This window comes from Rutidosis leptorrhynchoides, chromosome 11 (assembly GCF_046630445.1).
Source record: "Rutidosis leptorrhynchoides isolate AG116_Rl617_1_P2 chromosome 11, CSIRO_AGI_Rlap_v1, whole genome shotgun sequence".
Taxonomy (NCBI): domain Eukaryota; kingdom Viridiplantae; phylum Streptophyta; class Magnoliopsida; order Asterales; family Asteraceae; genus Rutidosis; species Rutidosis leptorrhynchoides.
Window position 1 is genome coordinate 404,151,663 of NC_092343.1, and position 24,010 is coordinate 404,175,672.

General features: G+C 33.0%; 1 protein-coding gene across 1 annotated transcript; it reads left to right on the plus strand.

Annotated features, from left to right (window-relative positions):
* The first annotated feature begins 10,316 nt into the window (after positions 1–10,316).
* LOC139876595 (CHD3-type chromatin-remodeling factor PICKLE-like) lies at positions 10,317–21,648 on the plus strand. Its single transcript, XM_071863936.1, has 30 exons — positions 10,317–10,583; positions 11,261–11,399; positions 11,510–11,647; positions 11,740–11,894; positions 11,995–12,156; positions 12,238–12,479; positions 12,578–12,673; positions 12,754–12,890; positions 12,984–13,184; positions 13,668–13,775; positions 13,888–13,938; positions 14,304–14,403; positions 14,531–14,673; positions 14,763–14,860; positions 14,969–15,107; positions 15,176–15,412; positions 16,823–16,945; positions 17,043–17,152; positions 17,243–17,324; positions 17,407–17,589; positions 18,137–18,281; positions 18,398–18,503; positions 18,623–18,697; positions 19,003–19,064; positions 19,189–19,265; positions 19,430–19,560; positions 20,075–20,363; positions 20,751–20,883; positions 20,972–21,045; positions 21,138–21,648. The coding sequence occupies exons 2-30, from the start codon at positions 11,262–11,264 to the stop codon at positions 21,384–21,386; spliced, it is 3,984 nt and encodes a 1,327-aa protein (XP_071720037.1). The 5' UTR covers positions 10,317–10,583; position 11,261; the 3' UTR covers positions 21,387–21,648.
* Positions 21,649–24,010: the final 2,362 nt, after the last annotated feature.

Sequence of the window (24,010 nt, forward strand, 5' to 3'; positions counted from 1 at the left end):
GTAGTCATGATACTATTTGGGTGATAGTTGATCGTCTAACTAAATCAGCTCACTTTCTACCAATAAAGGAGACAGACAGTATGGAGAAATTAGCACGCCTATATTTGAAGGAAGTAGTTTCCAGGCATGGTGTACCTATCTCCATCATATCTGATCGCGACACCCGATTCACATCACATTTTTGGCAGTCATTACAAAAAGCATTGGGAACTCGATTAGATATGAGCACCACTTATCACCCACAGACAGATGGTCAAAGTGAAAGAACAATACAAACATTGGAAGACATGTTACGGGCATGCGTAATTGACTTTGGAACCAGTTGGGATCGACACTTACTGTTGGCAGAATTTTCATACAATAACAGCTATCATACGAGCATCAACGCAGCGCCATTTGAAGCACTTTACGGTAGAAAGTGCAGATCTCCTATATGTTGGAGTGAAGTAGGAGAAAGACAACTTACTGGACTAGAAATTATTCACGAAACCACCGAAAAGATCATTCAAATACAACAGCGATTGAAAACGGCCATGAGTCGCCAAAAGAGTTATGCTGATGTAAGAAGAAAATCGCTAGAATTTCAAGTGGGCGACAAAGTCATGTTGAAAGTGTCACCCTGGAAAGGTGTTGTGCGATTCGGTAAACGAGGAAAGCTAAGTCCTAGGTACGTAGGACCCTTTGAAATCACCGAAAGAATTGGAGCAGTTGCTTATCGATTAAAGCTACCGCAAGACTTAGTAGTGTTCACGACACATTTCACGTGTCAAATTTGAAGAAATGTTTAGCTAAAGAGGATGTCGTAATTCCTCTTGACGAAATACGAATCAATGATAAACTCCATTTTGTCGAAGAACCTGTTGAAATCATGGACCGAGAGGTCAAACAATTAAAACAAAGCAAAATACCGATAGTTAGAGTTCGTTGGAACGCTAGACGAGGACCCGAGTTTACTTGGGAACGTGAGGATCAAATGAAGCAAAAGTATCCACATTTGTTCACTGATATCGCTCATAAAACAGGTACTACTCAAAATTTCGGGACGAAATTTTCTTTAACGGGGAGGTTATGTGATGACCCGGAAAATTTTGACTTATTTAAACCAATTCTCTATACGATTTATTATTTTGACACGTTAAACAAAGTCTGTTAGATTGAGTCTCAAAAATTTTAGAACTGTTTCATATATACAATTACCTTTGACTACTCTCGACGATTCATGAACAATTATATGTATGTATATATATATATGTACAAGTAAAAACGACTTTCCTACAGTAAAACACTATTTGCTACAGTAAAACACTATTTGCTACAGTGAAACCGTATTTTGCTACAGTGCTACAGTGAAAACGACTTTGCTACTGTGATTTGCTACAGTAAAACACTATTTGCTGCAGTAAACACTATTTGCTACAGTAAAACACTATTTGCTACAGTAAATACTATTTGATGTCGACGAACTAGCAAACAAAACGGGAAAGGCGGCCATGCGATCGCATGGCAAAAACACTGAAAACTCATGCGATCGCATGAGCTACAGTAAATCGAAAAGTACTATAAAAAGGCCAGTTTGTTCGACGATATACTTCACAACATATTTTCTTATGTAATTTAAATTTTAATTTATAATTATAATTATAATTTTAATTTAAGTTAATAATAATAAAGTATATTCGAGGGTGTTTTAATTCGGGTTTCAAACCGCTTTAAGCTAAGGAAATATTGGGTATTGTTTGGGGTATTGTTCTTGAATCCAAGGCCAACCATACAGTCGTCTACCGTCATTACGTCTACGCAATTTGCCTACAATATTGAGTCTCAATATTGAACTGTGAGTTTATAGTCTCCCTTTTTAAATACTTTAAATATTTTTGGGCTGAGAATACATGCAATTTATTTTAAACACGATAAGACACAAGTACATACTAAATTCTACACTGAGTTAAACCGAAAATCCCTTAGCTTTGGTAACTAGTAGCTGCCAGTACATAGGATATGGACTGGTGGGCGCGAATAATTGTATATGGATCCATAGGGCTTGACATCCACGTCCGAGCTAGAGCGCTAGCCTTTTAACGGACGTATGTTATTTGAGTTTAAGACACGTTGGTTTGCGTGTATTAAAACGAATGGGGTAATTATCACTATAACGTTAAGTTTAGTTAAAAGTGGGACTATATACTCACTTTTGCCTTGAAGGTATTTATCACGACTTGGTCTCCGATTGATATCACAAACCTAACCATATATATAATATATCAACATATTTTCTTTTCAAGTAATCGTTATATATATATATATATATATATATATATATATATATATATATATATATATATATATATATACACTTTTAATACTTTTAATATTTTCTTAGTCCGTAGTTAACAGTCCGATGTTAGTGGTCCACAATTAGTTGCTTAAATAAAATAAATAAAGACCCCATCGTATTCGTATTGATCAGAATTAATCTTGACCCATGGTACCATGTTGTCAAATGACGTGTTGCGTACATAAAGTACCGTGTTGTCAAATGACGTGTTGCGTACAATCATGAGGTCTTATGATTAATCTTCTCGTGTTGTTTACGGGTGGTCCTGAAATATATAAAATCAAATCATAAGTAAATATATATTAAATATTATGTTAATTAGCCAAGATATGATTAATCTGATTTTGTCATAATATGATATATTACAGGTCTTGAAGTGTTTTTAAAAATCAAATTAGAAGGATCTATTTAGTTTGCGAACAAGTTTGAAATCACTCAAACTAGGTGCTTGTTGTTAAAATTTTACAACACAAAATAAGATAGCTATATAAATATGAATCGAATAAGGTTATGAATAAGGTTACTACCTCAAGTTACTTGGACAAAGCTACTGGAAAAGGTAAGAAAAATCTTGGAATCAAAAGAGTGGTGGAGTGGGATTGAAAGATTGGAAGTAATCTCCTTGAAATCGGATGACTATATTGATACGTTCTTGAGTAGGTAAATGAAGAGAGATTAGGGAGTGAATTAACTTGAAAGAAAATTGGAAATGAAATTGTATGTGTGTGTGTGCAAAATAGCATGATTATGGGATGGATATATAGGAGATTTAGTTTGTTTTCTTGCACAAAAGTCACACATGAGGTTAAATGGCTGGTTCCCACATGTAACATCATGTCTAGTGGCTGATCATTGAAGTTTATTGTTGGTATATACCAATAGTAAATACGTATAGAAGCTGGGTATGATACGGTTACATATATCCTAGATATACTTGTAGAAATTTTGAGGATTCGGAACGAGAATTCAAATATGGACGGGTTTATAACTGTAAAAGAGGCTCAAAACTGGGCTTTTATTTTTGGGTCAAACCGGGCCAAAATAAAATTTTAAGACATTTTTAATAAAGCAATGTTAGCCCAAAAAAAATTTTCCAAGCTGACCTGGCAGCTCGACCCCAGCCAGGGGCTCTGCCCCTTGGACCCCGCCAGGGGTTGCCACCCCTTGGACCCCGCTTATCGGGGGTGCTGCCCCCGAATCCCCGTCATAATCAAGATAAGTTCAAACAAGTGTGCACTCCACATAATCGTAAGTATATATGTCAAAGAACGTTACATATAGTTATCGTTTTGAAAACTTAAGTTAGTGGTCTCAAAGTATACTTATAACTCATTGTTGTTAGTTCACAATGAAATGTTAAATATGTATAGATATGTACATATACATAATCGTATAATTATCGTGTGTTATATAGTTCGTGATATCATCGGTCAAATTGGACGGTCAAACGTTGTGTGAAACTCTTTTCAAAAACATAAGTCTCAACAGTTTGGATTGCTTATCATGTTGGTAAGGTTTATTTTATATAAATATTAATCTCATAAGTATAAAATGATCGGAAAAATCCGGGTCGTTACAAGAAAGTCACTTATTTTAATGAATGCAATATTTTATCAAAACGTATCATATAGAGGTCAAAACCTCACTGTGGAATCAATGATTAACGTGCCGCGTCAATAGCGATTTTGACGGGTCGTTACAGCTAAGTAGTTCATTAAGATGTAGGGTGGGCTTATAAGTCCACATTCAAGAGTCCATTAACATTAAATAAGGCCCAAGTTTAAGTAATTAATAAATAAGTCCAATTAAAGCCCAAGTAATTAACTAGTAACTTTAGTTAATTAAAATGATTAATAAAATTAATCATGAATGCAAATAATATCTAAAATATTATTCGTAAAGTTTCGTGTGTCACAAAGACGTTCCGGGCAATTAAAAGTCAAGTACGGGCATTCATGGCAACAAGTAAATGTAATAACATACATTCGTTTAATCACACGTATTAATAATAATAATTATTAATAAATAAATGTTGAAAAATCCAGGGTTGTTACAACCTGGGCTACTGTAAAGTTGATTTTCAGTTAGTTCGGTTCGAGTAGATGATTTTCCGTTTAGGCCTCGTCTTAATCCGAGTTACAGTTTAGGATCTATGGCCTTCCGAAAGTCAATACTCCTTTGTAACGTTGTGCTGAAAATTCGGACCTACTCGAACTTAAACCGTCGCCACGGTCAAACGAACACGAGTTAGGTTCTGAAAATTTGTCAGCGGTTAGGGGACTCATATACGGAGCCATAGCCACTGATTACACGTCTTTTCGTTTTGTATAAAGGTCGTAGCAACTGACCGAAGTCAGCCTATTGTTCCGATCTCTATTCTTGTCAAACTTACTTAGCTTTTATGATGATGAACGATGATGATGATAACACTTAAACTTATTTTATGCACTATTAGAATTTATAAAGACAACCTACTGACCTAGTAACCCTTGATTTAGGTTGACGACCTTTCAGACCGACTTACTACTTGCGTACTTTCATTACCGACTTTACCGCTTTTATCACTGTGAGTTATAGCATCTCTTTTTTACTTTAACTATTTTGGGACTGAGAATACATGCACTTTTTATGTTTTACATACTAGGCACGAGTACTTAAACTTTATATGTGTGTGGGTTATACAACGGCATAAACATTCCCCTTTAGCACGGTAACGTTTAGTCATTGGTTTTTGAACCGGTGAACGCGAATCTTAGATATGGATCCATAGGGTTTGACATCCCCACTTGGGCTAGTCGCGCTAGCATTTAACGGGTGTTTAATACTTCGTGAACATATGCACTCTCTAAGTGTACTTTCAGGGGGTTATAAATGTTAAGTCTAGTTACTGGGTGCCCACGGTTATACATATACTTTTCATACTGTTTTGTTATACTGAAATCTCGTGGCCTACCTTACGTTACTGTTACAACTTAAACTATAGCTCACCAACATTCGTGTTGACTTTTAAGCGTGTATTTCTCAGGTGCCTAGAGGTTTCTTGCTTCCGCTGTTAGATTTGCTGTCTTGCTGTTAAGGACCTGCTGTATTAGTTATCCGCTGCATTACTAGAGATGTCTCATTCATGGAACTTTTCTGTTGCATTCGTAGTTTATGTTAATTTCAAACAATGGCTTTGTAACGACATTAGGGTCAAATACTTATGTTTATGCTCCTATTCGTTGGATGCACGTTATCTTTTGTAAAACGCTATAATTTATGAATGCAAACTGGTTTTCAAACAGCATATAGTGTTTGACCGTGTGAAGATCATGTTGTTGACGAATCGTATACGATGGTTTTGTACGGGGCGTCACACATATAGAATATCCCCATCATCCCGGGACTCCCTTCGGACATGATAAATTCGAAGTACTAAAGCATCCGGTACTTTGGATGGGGCTTGTTGGGCCCAATAGATCTATCTTTAGGATTCACGTCAATTAGAGTGTCTGTTCCCTAATTCTTTGATTACCAGACTAAAAAGGGGCATATTCGGTTTAATAATCCAGCCATAGAATGTAGTTTTAAGTACTTGTGTCTATTTCGTCAAACATTTATAAAGCAGCGCATGTATTCTCAGTCCCAAAAATATATATTGCAAAAGCATTTAAAAAGGGAGCAAATGAAACTCACAATACGATATTTTGTAGTAAAAATATGCATACAACGATACAGAACAATGCAGGGTTGTTCTCGGATTCACGAACCTATATCAAGTATATATATTAACACATATAATTAACATGTAATAATAATTAAACTAGTTTATGTATATTACTTATTTAATGTAGTATTATATGTAAATACTTTTGTAAACAATGTTATTAGGTTTAATATATAATGTACATGTAATATAATATAATTATGGTATATGTAATAAGTATATTTTTATATACAAAATATTTATTTGTTAAAATGATAGTTTTGAAAATAATGAGTTACTAATAATAATAATAATAATAATAATAATAATAATAATAATAATAATAATAATAATAACTTTATTAATAATGATAATACTAATAATAAAAATGATATTGTTAATAATGATACTTATGTTAATAATAATAATAATACTAATAATAATAAAAATGATGCTAATACAATAATACTCATGTTAATGAAAATAATAATAATTTGTATTATTTTCCAAATAATAATAATAATAATAATCGTAATCATATTAATGATCATAATACCTAGTAATAACAATAATGATAATAATATTTAATTGTGTTAATGATGGTAACAATAAAAATTATTATAATATCCTATTTTTATTTTATTAATTTTATTTTTATAACTACATCATATAATACTTCACATTATATTTTGAACTATTATTTATATATACATATTTATTTACAATTAATTGTTCGTGAATTGTCGGGAACAGTCGAAGGTCAAATGTATACAGGAACACAGTTCAAAGTTTTTGAGACTTCATCATTACAGACTTTGCTTATCATATCGATATAGTATAAAGATTAAGTTTTAAATTTGATCGGAAATTTCCGGGTCGTCACAAGTTTATGGTGAAGTCATTATATTCTTCTAAAAATTGTAACGTTTATTATAAAGGTTGTAACATGTCAATTTGATGATTGATCAAGCCAGTTTTGACTTGAGTGCAATTTGTGAGGGGAACCGCCTCTTTACACTTCGGGTGGCCGTGTTAACCCATCGAGATAGTTATCATCGAGGGTGGTAAAGAGAGAGGTTTGGTGGAGATGAGTCATGAGAGTGGTGGTGTTGTTTGTCTTTTTTCCGAGTCTCCAATAATGATGAGAGAAGAAGTGAGAATGATCTAGTCACATTTCTTTTTTTGTAACTTGTATGTGTAGAATGGAATAGAATCCTCCTTCAAATCTTATCATTTATGGAAATAAATCACCTTAATACATGAAAAACAGAACATTTTCAAAGGTAACTCACTTGTAACTATCCGTGTTGAAGGATTTGACGAGCCTAACACACCCACTATAGAGGACCTAGATTATACTATACTCACTACACCAACACTTTGACGTTAGTTAGCCTTTAATTTTATGAATCCTTAGTGCACAATAATACTTAGGCGATAACGTCGACCATATATCGTTCAGGCGGTATAACCGACCATATATCACTTAGGTGGCAGAGCCAACCATATAATAAAATAACACAAGTGCACAAAGAACTTAAACACAAATTAAGGCTTAACCGGGAAACTTAACAAAGAACACTTTTATTAATACAAAATACAATTACAATATTACTTACTTACAACACTATATTTCTCTTATATACTTATAAGCTTTCTTTCACTCACTCACACTTTTCTTAGTTCTTCACAACTTCACTTCTTCTCTACTTCACAACTTACACAAATGAACTCATCACCCTTATTTATACTGCTACATAGAAATTTCTACACACTAGATATTTCCATGGATATATAAATATCTAGAATTTTCTACATATAAATATCTAGATGAATTTTCTACATATAAATATCTAGATATTTCTTTTACATATTAATATCTAGATATTTTTCTTTTACATATTAATATCTAGATATTTTTCATACACATTTACAAATTTCATATTATTCTAAATTTGCATTGTATTTTAACACTCCCCCTCAATGCAAATTTTCTTCCAACGATGACTTGCAGACCATTTCAAGTGCTTTTCTGAATTTTGCAAACTTTGGTTTACTTAAACTCTTGGTGAATATATCTGCAACTTGTTCATCTATCTTTGTAGGCACCATCTCGATTTTCCCTTCAAGGACCTTCTCGCGAACATAATGATAGTGCACTTCTATATATTTTGTTCTTGCATGAAAGACTGGATTCTCTGCTAGACGTATAGCTGATAGGTTATCGCATAAAAGCTCTACTTGAAAATCTATTGATTGATGAAGATCTTCCATTAATGAGCAGCAATTCAAATAAATCATTCCGGGACACTATTTGGTTACACGGGTACAAGCTGAGTGCAGTTTTCTCACGTCTCTACCGGCTGGAAAAATCGAAGCATGTCAGCATCACTAACAAAGTCGAAATCAGTGACTAGGAGATGCTGTTCTTTGAGGTGATTGGATCAGAATGGCAGAACGCGTAACGAGCTGGATAATCTCTCTAGTCTTGTTGCAGCTTTCGAATTCAACAACATGGGGAGGGACACATGCTCTTGGTCGTTGTCTCATAACGGTATCTTCACTGTTCGATCTTTATCCCTCCTTATTGATAATCAATTACTTGAAGAAACAATAAACAACAATGAAACGATGCAGAACAATTTGGTACCAAAAAAGATCGAAATTTTCGTTTGGAGGGCATCTCAAAAACGATTGCCGGTCCGGACTGAGCTTGACAAGAGGGGTATAGATTTGCATAGTGTTAGATGTCCGCTATGTGACGATGATCTAGAAACCATGGATCACTCCCTAATCTTTTGTAAAAGTGCGATGGATGTTTGGGACCGAGGTTTCTCTTGGTGGGGTTTTGGTAATATGTCAAACCTTAGTATCAATGAACTCTTGCGTGGTAACAGTCCTTCCTTTTCAACGGCTTATGGTTCCAAATTTTGGCAAGCGGTCGAATGGGTATGCGCATATCTAATTTGAAAAAATAGAAACGAGAAGGTTTTTTGGGACAAAAGTTGGAATCCTCCGGTCGCGTTGAACGAAATTCAAGTCAAGGCTTTCGAGTGGATTTCCAAATGATCGAAAAGGCAGAAACTAGATTGGCTAACTTGGATAAATGATCCTAGTGTCTACCTTAGCATAACATAGCTTAGCATAATGTAACTTTCGTGTATTAGCTTCGTGTTTTTGGTTTGCTAACTTTGCAAACCCATTTGTGATCTTTGTAATCCTTTGGTTTGGTTTAATAATACTTGCCTTTCAAAAAAAAATCATCGCCATATACAACCTACTTAGGTTTTATTTTATATTAGAATTGATTGAATGAATATATTTGATCAATTTAAGGGTTAAAAATGGACTTATTTTAAGTGAATATATATGTGAATTTGTAGGATAAGTGTTTAAAATGGGCGAATACGTTATTTCTATATTTAAGTGGATAAATATGAGATTCTACTAGTTAATAAGGGTTTATAGATAAAATTATTAAATGAGCGAAATTAGCTATGTACACTAGTACAAAACTAAAATTACTACTCCGTAAGTCCGTAGAACACAAGTGTAAAGAAAAAGAGGCATCAATAAGTAACTAGATATTGCAATGTCCGAGAAAAGACTCGTGAACCGCGGATACCCGATCCGCGATGAGTGGTCAAAATCATTATATCTTACCCGCGAGCACGTGTACAAGTAGAACATTATACCTGCCGACGAAGCGTGGCCATATACTACCCGTCGCGGGTAAAACCCGATCCGCTAATCCATGATTTTTTTTTTATGATTTACCGCGAGTTTAAACATACAATTACTAACTTTTAAAGTAAGTTTACTCGTAATAAAATTATGATTAAATATTAAATATATATAACTTTATATATAATTAGTAAGATACTTATACTCTGTTTGGCTCACCGAATCCAATGAAATTCCGGCGGAATTAGAATTGAATTTAGACACGATATGTATCTAAATTCAATTTCTTAGTTTTCAGGTTATTTTACATTGTAGATAAGATTCATAATTAACAAAACTAATTTTTTTTTGTCTATTTCATTTTCATTAACTAAGTTGTTTATTTTTATTACCCACATGTTTACTCGCGCGTTGCGGGTATCTTCAAGTTACGGGCTTTAGCGAAACCCTTTTACTCGCGGGTGGGTAACGGGTTCCAACGAGTAAAAAATATCTTATAGACAAATTGCGGGTATAAAGGATCCGTATCCGTCGACCGGCAGTAGCAATAACAGTAACTTTATTTTTCGTTAAGGTTTTCCCCAAATTCATCCATTCCCTTTAGTCCGTTAACTAAGTGGGATTCAAACACAGAATCTGGTCATTGTCAGGTCAAATTCTGTACCTATTTATCTCGTCTATCACTCCCCCATTTATATGCTTATTGTGTACCATAATTATAATTTTTCACATACATACCGACACACGCACGCTATTTCGCCAATCAATTTCAGATTTAGTGAAACCCTAACACCCAATTTTCCCGCGGTTGTGAAATTATAGCGGAATTTTGGTTCTGTGAACTGAAACCCTAAATTTACAAGATCGGTGTAATTTCAGGTAAGGTTTACTTGAAAAATTCAGACATGTTTATTATTATTCAAAGTTGCATGCATTTAAGGATTCCCATTTTATTTGCTTCTAGGGTTTTGTAATGTAGATGTTGAGCTAGCTACATTTGTTCTAATTACATGAATTAGTAATATATAATTGTTTGTTGTGTATAGAGAATCATAGTAGACGTGATTTTATTTGTACATTTGGGGTCCCTAGTGACTTTTTGTTTCATGAATTTGTAACTGTGTATAAATTTGATAGCTTTAAAACAAAAAACTTTTCATAAGAAATGCAAAGTTTAGCATATTAGGGTATCAATTTGATTTTTCTAGTCATAGGAATCTTTTAATTTTTAATTCTATATATAACTTTAGGTATAATTTGTTATTAAAGATATTGTGACCTAATGACTAGTATTACAGGTAATGTAGGTAAAGTTCGTATCTTTGTAAAGTTTTACTTATACAGAAGAATTTGGTTTGTATTTCTTTAACTAGGGTTACCTTAAAAGGCTTCAATCGTCATGGGTTTTCCTTTTACACTTTGAGGGCAGTCATTTTATGGTGGAGTATTTGGTATTAGTTGCCTGTTTGTCCTTTTTCAGAAACACATATTTTTGGCGTACATTTTTTATGTTCTACAGATTATTTATTGTGAAAATATGATCTGAATCTCAACAGGATGAGTAGTTTAGTCGAGAGACTGCGTGTTAGATCAGATTCAAAGCCACGTTATAGTCTTGATGAATCTGACGATGACTCAGATCTGTTGCACGATAAATCCAAGAGAACATATGAAAAGATTGTCAGAGATGATTCGGTAATTTTCTTTAGTTCAGATCACACACGTCTCATACTTATTACACTTGCATGTATGTATATATATGTAGATAATAATTGTGTATATGTATGTGGTGTTGTCATTTTTAGAACGAAGATTCATGTAACGAGTGTGGTGAATCTGGGAATCTACTCGTTTGTGAAACATGCACATACGAATACCACCCGAAGTGCTTAGTACCACATCTGAAAGCTCCTTTTCCTACTACATGGAGGTGTCCAAAATGTGTATGTATTGAATAATATCACTAAATATAAACAGTTTGTGTTTCACATTTCAGTACTATATTTTTCATTATGTTAATGTATTGTATATGTAGGTTAATCCTCTGAATGATATAGAAAAGATTTTGGACTGTGAAATGCGGCCCACGGTTGCCGATGATAGTGATGCATCTAAGGTTGGTTCGAAGCAGAATTTTGTAAAACAATATCTTGTTAAATGGAAAGGACTATCGTATCTCCACTGCACATGGTATATCTTGTTAAACTTTACATGTTTATTAAGGTTTCTTTAAAAAAACTAAATTTAACTAGGACGTTTTTACATTTTATAAAATCGTCCTGTATTTTAGGGTGCCTGAAAAGGAGTTTATAAAATCTTACAAAGAACTGCCTCGTTTAAGGACAAGAGTTAACAATTTTCGCAAGCATATGCCTGTAGGAAATAGCTTAGAAGATGATTTTGTTGCAATCAGGCCTGAATATACAATGGTTGATCGTGTTCTTGCTTGCAGGTATCATATATATTTATTAATATTTAAGAATCTTGTTTATTTAACGCTTCGTCTAAAAATGTATGAATTTTGATGAATTAGGCAAGACGATGAGGAAAAGGAATATTTGGTAAAATGGGTAGGTCTTAACTATGATGAATGTTATTGGGAATCGGAGTCAGATATCTCATCATTTCAACAACAAATCGAGAATTTTAATAGGCTTCAGTCTAAACATCGCAAATTAAAGAAACAAAAAATTAACGCTCGTGATGCCGTTGACCCGAAAAAGAAGTCCAAAGAATTTCAGCAATTTGAAAAAAGCCCTGAATTTCTTCCCGGAGGTATACAAAATTTACTAATTTTGTAATTCTGTTGTTACTATTTCAAATTATTATTATTTTTTTAAAATTTTTGGTAAGTGTTTATGGTGTAATCGTAGGTGTGCTCCATCCATATCAGCTTGAAGGATTAAACTTTTTACGGTTTTCATGGTCTAAACAAACACACGTGATACTTGCAGACGAGATGGGTCTTGGTATGTATGTATATATTTGTCTTCAAAATCTGATCTTTTTACATTAAATTCAATAATTAATTATCATTTAAAAATTTCAGGAAAAACAATACAAAGTATTGCCTTTTTAGCTTCTTTGTATGAAGAAAATGTGTCCCCACATTTAGTAGTAGCACCGCTTTCTACGTTGCGGAACTGGGAGCGTGAATTCGCCACATGGGCACCTCATATGAATGTCGTAAGTCACACAATCTTTTAATTTTTTTAAACAATTAGTTATGTTATTATGTTATGTCATTATATATTTGGTTTAATAAGATCCCATTTGTAGGTTATGTATGTTGGAACCCTTGCTGCTCGTAATGTCATAAAAGAATATGAATTTTATTTCCCAAGGTCTCAAAAAAAGGACAAGAAGAAAAAGTCGGGTGAAAGTAAGCAAGATAGGATTAAATTCGACGTGTTATTGACATCTTATGAAATGATCAACATAGATAACGGGTCATTGAAGGCAATAAGTTGGGAGACCATGGTACGTATTTGACTTTTATTACTCAATGCTAAGATCATCTGCATTATGCCTGGCAAACGGGCTGGGTTGGGTCGAGACTCAAACGGTTTGGGTCAAAACGGGTCATGGGTCGAACGGGTCTCGATTTTCAAACGGGTCGGGTCTAAACGGGTTGGGTCGGGACCCATTTTTTTATAAAATTTTAGGATGATATATTTTTTATTTTCTTTATTTTTTGATTTTTAAGTTTTTGTTTTTTTTAAAGTTCTTTTATTTTTTCATTGTGAAATGGGTTGGAAATGGGTTTCAATGGGTCTAGATGGACCTTTCAATATATTAATGGAGTAAAGATGGATTCATATTGGACCCATTCCCTTTGTTTTCTCGAGACCCGTTGGACCCAAATGAATGACCCAATGGACCCATTTTTTGAAGTATGGGTCTTGATGCCAGGTATAATATCTGCCTGTTTATTTACTCTCTTTTCTTATATAAAAATTGTAGATAGTGGATGAAGGCCATCGCCTTAAGAATAAGGATTCAAAGTTGTTTTCTGCATTGAAGCAGTTCGACACCAGACACCGTACGTTATTGACTGGAACACCCCTTCAGGTTTGTTTTATTTTATCATCATTCATTCTTTTTAAGGCTGTTTTATAAATAAAATTTCAGTATGTTATGCTTGGTTTTAATATTGTCATATATTGTTAATAATTTCTTCTAGAACAATCTGGATGAGCTGTTCATGCTTATGCACTTTCTTGATGCTGGGAAGGTTAAGTTTTACTTCAACCTTTTAGCACCGATTGTTTGCAAGATTAAAGCTTCTCCAATTATACTTTAAATTTGCAACTTTTTTTTAATTACATAACATGACTACTAATACCAATAATAAGCATAGATTGATAAATAAAAAAAAAGGTTAAACAATGCTGTTCTGTCACTAGAGTTTTCTCATGAGTTAAATGTTTCCTAAGTTAGTTATTTACACACAATTTCTTTAACAAAAATTTGGTGTGTTGAATGATGTTACACCAAATGTTCACATCATTTTGAAACAATTTTAATGTTCAATTATACATTGAATATGGCTGTATATAAGAGGTTTTTTGTGCTAATTCAAATACAAAAAAATTGCAGTTTGCAAGTTTAGAGGAGTTTCAGGAAGAGTTTAAAGATATTAATCAAGAAGAGCAGGTTTCAAGGCTCCATAAGATGTTGGCCCCTCATCTTCTAAGAAGTAAACATCTCGAAAACGTTTGCATGATTTTTTTGGAACGAAAATGAGACTTTTGCATGTTTTTCTGATTTGAATTAAACGTAAAAATAATATTATTTTTTTTACTTTCGGTTATAAAAATTTGCAGGACTGAAAAAAGATGTAATGAAGAAGCTACCACCTAAAAAGGAGCTAATTTTACGTGTAGAATTAAGTAGCAAGCAAAAAGAATACTACAAGGCAATTTTAACTCGTAATTATCAGTTATTAACTAGACGTGGAGGTGCTCAGGTAAATTCATAATTTTTAATAGTGAATTTATTTTTTTACTTTTAATTCTAACTAAAATTAACATTCAATGTTTATTTTTCTATTTTCAGATTTCTCTTATTAATGTGGTTATGGAATTGCGTAAGCTCTGTTGTCACCCATTCATGCTAGAAGGAGTTGAACCCGAAGACACCAATGAGTTCTACAAGTATTATATATATATATTTAATTATTATATATTACCTAATTTAGATTTAATTTTTGTTTTTGGTGATAAAAAACAGTTTATAAGTTGGACTAATTTATTGTTATGCAGACAACTATGTGAAACGTCTGGTAAATTGCAGTTATTAGACAAAATGATGGTGAGACTAAAAGAACAAGGCCATAGAGTTTTAATATACACACAGTTTCAGCACATGTTAGATTTGCTTGAAGATTATTGCAATAACAAGGTACCAACTATAAACAACTTTGAATTTTTTATGTTGACTTTTTTCTGACTTTTTTAAGTTGTCTTCAGAAATGGCTTTATGAACGTATAGATGGAAAAGTTAGTGGTGGAGAAAGACAAGTTCGAATCGATAGATTCAACGCGCCTAATTCTTCTAGGTTTTGCTTTTTGTTATCGACTAGAGCCGGTGGTCTTGGTATAAACCTTGCGACTGCAGACACGGTTGTTATTTATGATAGTGATTGGAACCCACATGCTGATTTACAAGCTATGGCTAGAGCTCATCGTTTAGGTCAGAAAAATAAGGTAATTTTTAACATGGGTCAATTTTAGTACACGCTGAAATGGTACGGGTCGGTTGACCCAAAACATAAACATTTTCTTTGTTAATATTGTACAATAGTTATTGCATTGGTGTTTTTTTTTTTTTTTTTTTTTTTTTTTTTTTTTTTTTTTTTTGTGGGACTTTACGTATTGGTTGGACATGTTTTATGGATATATAATATATCTATACTTATTGTAGCATATTCACATGCTTTATTGCACTATATGGTTACATGTTTGTATTACATTATATAGCAATTAATTTATACGTACTTACATATCACATGTTTTTATGCTAACATATCATACTTATTTGTCTATGCCTACATAGTATACCATCTATTTTATACTGCATATTATACCTACATGCTTCTTACCAACATGTTTACGTATACTTATTGTACTTACATGACTTGTTATACTTGCATATTTGACACACACATATTTTAATTATATGTTATATTACTCAATATTGTTATATGCTTTATTTACCTATATATATCGTATTGGAGTATACATTATTCATGGTAAAGCTTCTATTTTGCCAACTTTACTTGTATATTTTTACTTCACATATCGGATTTCATGGTTCTTTCTGGTCGGAGGTCCCTAGGAAGCAGCCTCTCTGCTCTACAGAATAGGGAGGGACGACTTCCTCTACCTGGGGACCGATAGGTATCCTGGGTAGAAGAATGACTTCCCTTTTACTTTAGGGTAGAGGAAAGGACTGCCTACATCTAACCTTCCCCATACTCCACTTTAGTGGAATTGGGTATTGTTGTTGTTGTTGTAGTTATTGCATTGGTTATGTCTATACGAGAACAATTTTTTGTTTGGCTTTTTCTCTCTTAAACTAGTGTGCTTTTTGTTTGACCCATTTGACATGTCCACTTTTTAGTAGCTGGTTCATTTGACTCATCGAAGATTAACCACAACTTAAGTCAATCTGTTTGGCCCGTTCCTTCTTTCGCTAGGTTATTTTTTTATCTGGCCCATTTGACCCATTGAAGATTAACCACAACTTAAATAAACCTGTTCATATATGAATGGGTTGAAAGTGCCACCTTTAGGGGCGCTGGCTTAGCTAATGAGATTGAGCTTAAGCTTTATAGCTTTATAGCTTTATAGCTTTTTAGCTTATTATATGCTTAATTAGCTCATCTTTAAAAGTTTTCTTCTCCAGCTTCATAAAATTGGCCTTTTCACCTAAACTAAGTTAAAAAGCCAAAAGATTTTAAGCTACAAAACTTGTTTTTTTTTTCTTTTTTCTTTTTTTTACCTCAAATAAAGCTAAAAAACCCTTAAAAGTGCTAAACCTAAACACCCCCCATAGTGTGTATTTATTTATTTTTTATTTTTATTTATTTATTTTTTTTAATCCATCGTTTTCAGGTGATGATATTCAGGCTGATAACAAGAGGAACAATTGAAGAAAGGATGATGGAGTTGACCAAGAAGAAGATGGTGTTAGAGCATTTGGTTGTTGGCAAGCTCAAAAATCAAAACATAAACCAGGTACAACACACCATTTTAAATTTCACATATTTTGCTTTGATAAAAAAAGATAAGATTTTGTCAGTACACATTTTAGGATGAACATTTTGCAATGTAGGAAGAGCTTGATGACATCATCAGATATGGCTCGAAGGAATTATTTGCCGATGAGAACGATGAGGCAACGAAATCAAGACAAATTCATTATGATGATGTCGCAATTGATAGGTAAAATTTAATGGTTTTATTGGTCTAATATACTTTTCATTGTTTCTTCATTTTTAGTTTTAATCTTTTAATTTGTTGAAACTTTGATAGATTGCTTAATCGTGATTATACTGAAGAAGAAAATACTACAATGGATGAAGCAGAAGAAGACGGTTTTTTGAAAGCTTTTAAGGTTTTTCTTGTTTCCATCATAATTTGACATTAATTGATTAAAGATTGTAACTTTATGATTCATTTGTCTTGTTTATCATTAGGTTGCAAATTTTGAGTACATCGATGAAGCAGAAGATGATATGGAGCCTTTATCAGAGAACAAAAGTGGAGCAAATAATCCAGAAAGATCGAGTTATTGGGAAGAGCTGTTAAAAGATAGATATGAAGAACAAAAAGTTGAAGAGTTTAATTCTATGGGTAAAGGAAAAAGAAGTCGTAAACAGGTCAATTTTTTTTCATAAGATATAGTTCTTTATTTCATTTATGCTATTTAATTGAATAACTTATCAAACCAAGTTGAATTTTTTCATAATATAGTGTTTTTTTTTTGTTCATTTATGCTATCTAATTAAATTAAATAACATAACTTATTAAACCAAGTTGATTTTATTTTTCATGAAGATTTTTTGTTTTTTCAAATAATCCACAGGATGATTGAGTTATTTTATTGATAAATGTTAATAATTGTTTTTTAATGAACTTTCATAAAGATAATTATTTTTTTTTCTTTCAAATAATCCAGGATGATTGAGTGATTTTATTGATAAATATTGATAATTGTTTTTTAATGAACTTTCATAAAGGTTTTTTTTTCCAATTAATCCTGGATGATTGAGTTATTATATTAATAAATGTTGATAATTGTTTTTTTTAATTAACTTTCATAAGTTGTTTTTTTTTTTTTTTTTTTTTTTTTTTTTTTTTCAAATAATCCAGGATGATTAAGTTATCTACTGATAAATTTTGATAATTGTTTTTTTTAATGAACAGATGATGTCTGTTGAAGACGATGATCTTGCAGGCTTGGAAGATGTAAGTTCTGATGCTGATGATAATTATGAAGCCGAGTTATCTGATGGTGAAAATTCAGGTGGAACAGCGCCCGTGAGAAAGTCCAACAAGAAGAAAACACGTGGTACACATTTTGACCCATCTTTGACTTTGACCTACTTTGACCCGACTTTGACCCGTTAACAGTCAACTTGGTCAAGAACATTTGATGATTGGTTCTTTTGATTCTTCGTTTAACAGTTGACAATGCTGAACTACATCCTCTTATGGAAGGTGAAGGGAAAAACTTCAGAGTCCTCGGATTTAATCAAAGTCAACGGGCTCAATTTGTTCAGATCTTGATGAGGTAGTATTGTTTTGTTCTGATAAATGATAAAATGACAGATATTAAAAGATATAATTTAATGATATATGACGTATTTACACCTTTTGTGATGGTACTCCACTATGTATGTTGTGTTGCAGATTTGGGGCTGGAGACTTCGATTGGGTCGAATTTACTTCACGTTTGAAGCAGAAGAGTTATGAAGAAATTAAAGCGTGAGAATTAACTCAGACTCAAAATTTACTCAAAATTCATCTAATCTCTTTATATCTACTAAAATTTCGTTATTTGACTTTTGACTGTTTTAATGGGTTTTAAAGTTGTTTTTATTGTGGCTTAAAGTTATGCACATCGTATCTTGCTAGTAATATACTTTGAGACATTCAAATCTCAAATAATTTATTCTGATCTGAAATCTGAAAAATTATAATTGAAAGCTTTATATTTTTGCTCAGGTTTTTCTTTATTGAGTGAGATTTTGAAATTGTTTTTTTTGGTTTATAATTGACATATTATGCAGTTATGGAGCTCTTTTCATGTCACACATATCTGAAGATATTACAGATGCAACGACTTTTTCAGGTGACTTTTATGCTTACAAGCATAAATTTGGATTTTATTTTTATCATAAAACTATACTTATTCTTTTTTTATACTTTATAAAACTGATTCGTTTTTTATAATTTATCTTCAATCTTTAATGCAGACGGTGTTCCGAAAGAAGGGCTAAGAATAGAAGACGTACTTGTCAGGATTGCAGTCTTGCTTCTCATAAGAGATAAAGTAAGTCCCAGCCTTCGAGTAACGTAAATTATATGAATTTATGTTTTTTAATGTGTTTTTTTTTTGTTGTCTACTTTTCTATTATCATATTTGTTGTTTTTCTATTATCATATTTGTTGTTTTTCTATTATCATATTTGTTCTGAGCCTTAATTTATACCACAGGTGAAGTGTTCTTCAAATAGTTCATCTGCACCCCTTTTCACCGATGACATCGTACATCGGTATCCGGGACTGCGAGGTTTAAAATTCTGGAAGGACGAGCATGATCGGACCTTACTCCGTGCTGTCTTAAAGTAATTTAACCTTTTCATTTATTTACATATAATAATATATATTAATTTTTATATGGAACCATTTTGAAAAATAATAATCTTCTTATAAAAGAAAGTCATTACTAAGTCATATTTTTTCAAAAGATTGAATTTCAACCTTTAGATGAGTTTATAACTTCGAATTTTAGCCATTGATTTGGATGATGATGATGATGATGATGTCATAATTGTCTTTCATTTAAACCATTGATTAATTTATTTATACATATGATATGAAGTTCACCCATTATCTTGAATTTCAACCATTGATTTGATAATTCAAATAAAAACTACTTTTTATTTTTAATAAATAAATAATTAATTAATTAATATTAATTATTCCGTGAAGTCGTGTATTAAATTAAAACTAGTAATAATAAAACCAATAAACTAAATTACATTTGGTAATAGAAAAAAATGGTTTTTTTTCAATTAATTTTTTTTTTTTTTTTTTTTTTTTTTTTTTTTTTTTTGTTAATTTTTCTTGTATATATAGGCATGGTTATGGAAGATGGCAAGCTATTGTTGATGATAAGGAGTTGAGGGTTCAAGACGTCATTTGTCAAGAGTTGAATCTCCCCGGTGTAAATTTTACTGCCGCAACGAGCGGCGGTCTTGATGGTCAAACGGCGAATTCGGGCGGTACGCAACCGTTAGATACCGCGGCATCAAATAATGCGTTGTATCAGTTCAGAGAGATGCAAAGAAGAGTGGTTGAATTCGTCAAGAAACGCGTCATTCTCCTTGAAAAAGGACTTAATGCCGAATATCAAAAAATATTCTTTGTAAGTCGGTTCTTAAACGTTTTACTTTTTTAAATATTTGTTTTGTTTTATGCAATATAATATATTTGAAGCCTTTTTATGCAACGTGTATGCTTTTTATTTGTTTGTCTCATAAGCAAACGACTCACATTTTTGTGCATTAAATCTCTTACATCCTTTCGATGAATAGATATATTTTTATAAAATAATATAGTTTCATTGAACATTCTCTATGAATGCTTATTTTATAAATTATCTTAACAAAATGTTTTTTGGGTAAACCTTCCATTTTGACCCGCTGTCAAATGCCAACCCACCTGCCCCGCCCATATGGTCACATTTACCAAGTATACTGATTTTCTATTTTGTTGGTTGCTCATATGGTTTTTATGTTAAACGTGATAACAGGGTGACGAGAAACCTAGTGAAATTCGAAACGATGATATGGAGACTGAAGAAAAAGTTGTAGACAAAATAACAACAAATCATAACGAAACATCTTCGCAAATGATTGGTCAACTGCCTAAAATCGACATTCTCTGTAAGTGTTTGACTATAATCATTCAAGACAATATGCTATTTTGTCTTTATTTGATTATATTTATGTGTTTGTATGTATATATGAATAGCTCCTGAAGAAATATCAGCGGCTGCGTGTGACGATAAAACAGATCGTTTGGCAACAGCCCGTCTTTATAACGAGGTAACTATTCACTTTTGCCAAATAATCTTAAATTTGTTGGATCGTTATATTATTGAAGGGTTTTATAATGTTTTAATTGTTACATCTTTCAGATGTGCAAGGTAGTAGAAGAAAACGCGCTTGATTCGGTTGAGGCATATTTAGCCAACAAACCCGCGGGTTTTAAGTTTAAAAAGAATCTTCAACCGCTTGAAACGATACATCAAGAAGTAACCAAAATTCTAACCCCTGCAAATGAAAATGTGAAGAACAATGGTGATGTGGCAACTGCAAGTCCACCTCAGCATGACGCCAGGCCAGCAAATGGGACTACCAATGCTGATGTGGCAATGGAAGATTGATCTTCTGATGGTCAAGATAAGTCAAACAAGGGAAAACAAGAGGATGGTGTTTTTGTTTTGGAGTAGTACACCATTGTTATTATTTGTTGTTGACTTTTAACAATATGTGAATTAGGAGATAAAGTCTACTAATCATAGTTTTTGAGAATTAGGAGAAAAAGTTTGTGCAAGTTATTCACAAGGAAACACAAATGTTGTTAATTTGAAGGTTGACTTTATCGTTGACCTTAGGAAATGAAGGCATTAGGTTCTATTATTGTCATTATTGTTAGTTGTTATATTTGGAGATTATTATGATGAACGTCATAAAATCTCTGTATCTTTTGTGTTTGGAACAGTTGATTTGCAACATGTAATGTGTTTTAGAGGCTCTGTTGGTAGTAAAATGAATAATTATTATGTAACATCCCTCCTTACTGACAACAATATTGTCCGCTTTGCCCGTAGGTGCATGGTTTTTTCTTGGTGACCACACGAGGATTTCCCAGGAGGTCACCCATCCTAGTACTACTCCCGCTCGAGCACGCTTAACTGCAGATTATTAATGAGATCTGCTGTGCTTGTAGGCCTAAAACGTGCTGTGTCTAGTAAAGACGGAAGTTACCTTATAAGGGACTCAAAGTTACTTATAAGGGATGTTACATATTAAGCTTAAATTTGTAACTTTTTTGTTCATTTAATTGTAGTTTCGAGTTCTTCATGTGGCCAACAAAGGGTCAGGGATCATGGAATAATGTGGTTATGCTGCGTACATGAATGAAGATATGCGGCTTCTCCGATACCATGAAGGTGGAAAAATTAACCCGTTTATTTGTAGTTACGTGTTCTAATGTGCTAAAACTTAACTAGTTGAGAAATGTATTGCAAACTTTTATTTGGAGTCGGTCCAATGATTGATCTGTCATTATAGTTACAAGGTTTTGAAAGTGTAAACTAAACAACGTTGATGTTGGTCAGAGTCTAATTTTATCAACCTAATTAAATATCCAACTATATATTTCTGTTAATCGCATTGAATTCGCATAATCTGTTAAGAAAAGAAAAGCCTATACCTTTCATCTAGATTATTATTATTATTTTCAGCATCAAAAATATATTAGAAATAAGCTCTAGAAAACCAACCATTCCATGATTTCTCAAGTGAATAGTTGATTACCTCGTTACCTTGTTCTTCCAGGAGTTACATTACTATTTGTCTATTTACCATGTACTTTAACGCTTATCGGGCGATCTTGTACTTCGTAATTTCATATCCATGTAATTTTGATTTAAATTTGTTGTATCAACCACTTTTTCATGATAAACATGGTACTCAGATTCTTCATTAGGAAGTAAAAGTATTATGGTTGATAATTGATCAAGACCATATCACTGCAAATTTTCAAAGCAACATGATTCTTGTGCAATTCGAGACTCATTTTAAGACTCATTTTAACCACAACTGATCTTGAATGAAACAATTCGAGATCAACACCAATCTTTTTTTTTGGAACAACTAAAATTTTATTAAAAACCAACCTACTTCACCCTAGCAAGGAGCTAGAGAGGAGCGGAAAACAAAAACAATATACAAATTACAAAGGCTTCATGAGCCAATTTTCCCAACGAAAATTAAATGAACTCTTACTACGACACCAAATAAAAGATTCCAGCTTGATTGAATCGAATAAAAAACTCCTCCTCATCGCATTATTGGCGAAAAGCACGTCGTTCCGGAACCTCCAAATATGCCATAGCATATTCGTGATGATGACGAAAATAATATCTTTCGACTTTGACGGGATTGTCAAAAGATCGAACCACTCCATACAATCAGACCAAGAATTAAACGTAGGGAATTGCAAATCAATCCAAACCTTAATCTTGCTCCATAAAGCTAGAGCGATAGGACACGAAAAAAATAGATAATCAACAGATTCAACCCAGTAGCTGCATGTAATGCACCCTATCCTCTCGATCTCCAAACCTCGTTTTGAAAGATTTAGCCTAGTCGGAAGCCAATCCCAAGCTATTCTCCAAATAAAAACATTGACTTTTCGAGGAATAAACTTTGACCATCTCGTGATCAGCTCTGAGTTCGGCAGAGTTTCCTCGTCGATGTATGAGCGTGTTGAGTTAACCTGAAAATCACCATCGATACCAATAGACCATTCCCAAGTGTCACGCGAATCGGAAAGAACCATGTCGCCTATATGGGTCGATAACTCATTCAGATGGGCTTCATTTCTTGGCCCAATGTCTCGTGACCAATTCCAAACCCATGTACCGTTTTGCATCATCTCAGCTACGCTACACTCTTTATCGACAGCTAAATGAAACAAACGGGAGTATTTTGACTTTAGAGTCCCATCACCTAACCAATTGTCCGTCCAGAATTTAACTGAGCGACCATCACCGATCTTTACCCTTAGAGAGTTTTGTGGAATCATGTTACTCGCTCTCGCCTTTTGAAAACAATTAACAACCGAAAGCCACGAGCTATTTCCACTACTCTTAACAGTGTTGTAAATACCCCCATCTGAGCCATACACAGCTCTAATGACCATAGCCCACATCGAATCTTGGATAGTACAAAAGCGCCATATCCATTTGAGTAAAAGAGCGTTATTGAATGCGCGTAGACT

Excerpts from the sequence above, each read along its gene's own strand:
- LOC139876595 (XM_071863936.1), top strand. The coding sequence starts at position 11,262 with ATGAGTAGTTTAGTCGAGAGACTGCGTGTTAGATCAGATTCAAAGCCA. Across the intron at positions 11,400-11,509 it reads AGATTGTCAGAGATGATTCG|AACGAAGATTCATGTAACGA; the intron begins GTAATTTTCTTT and ends TGTCATTTTTAG. Across the intron at positions 12,674-12,753 it reads TGCAGACGAGATGGGTCTTG|GAAAAACAATACAAAGTATT; the intron begins GTATGTATGTAT and ends TAAAAATTTCAG.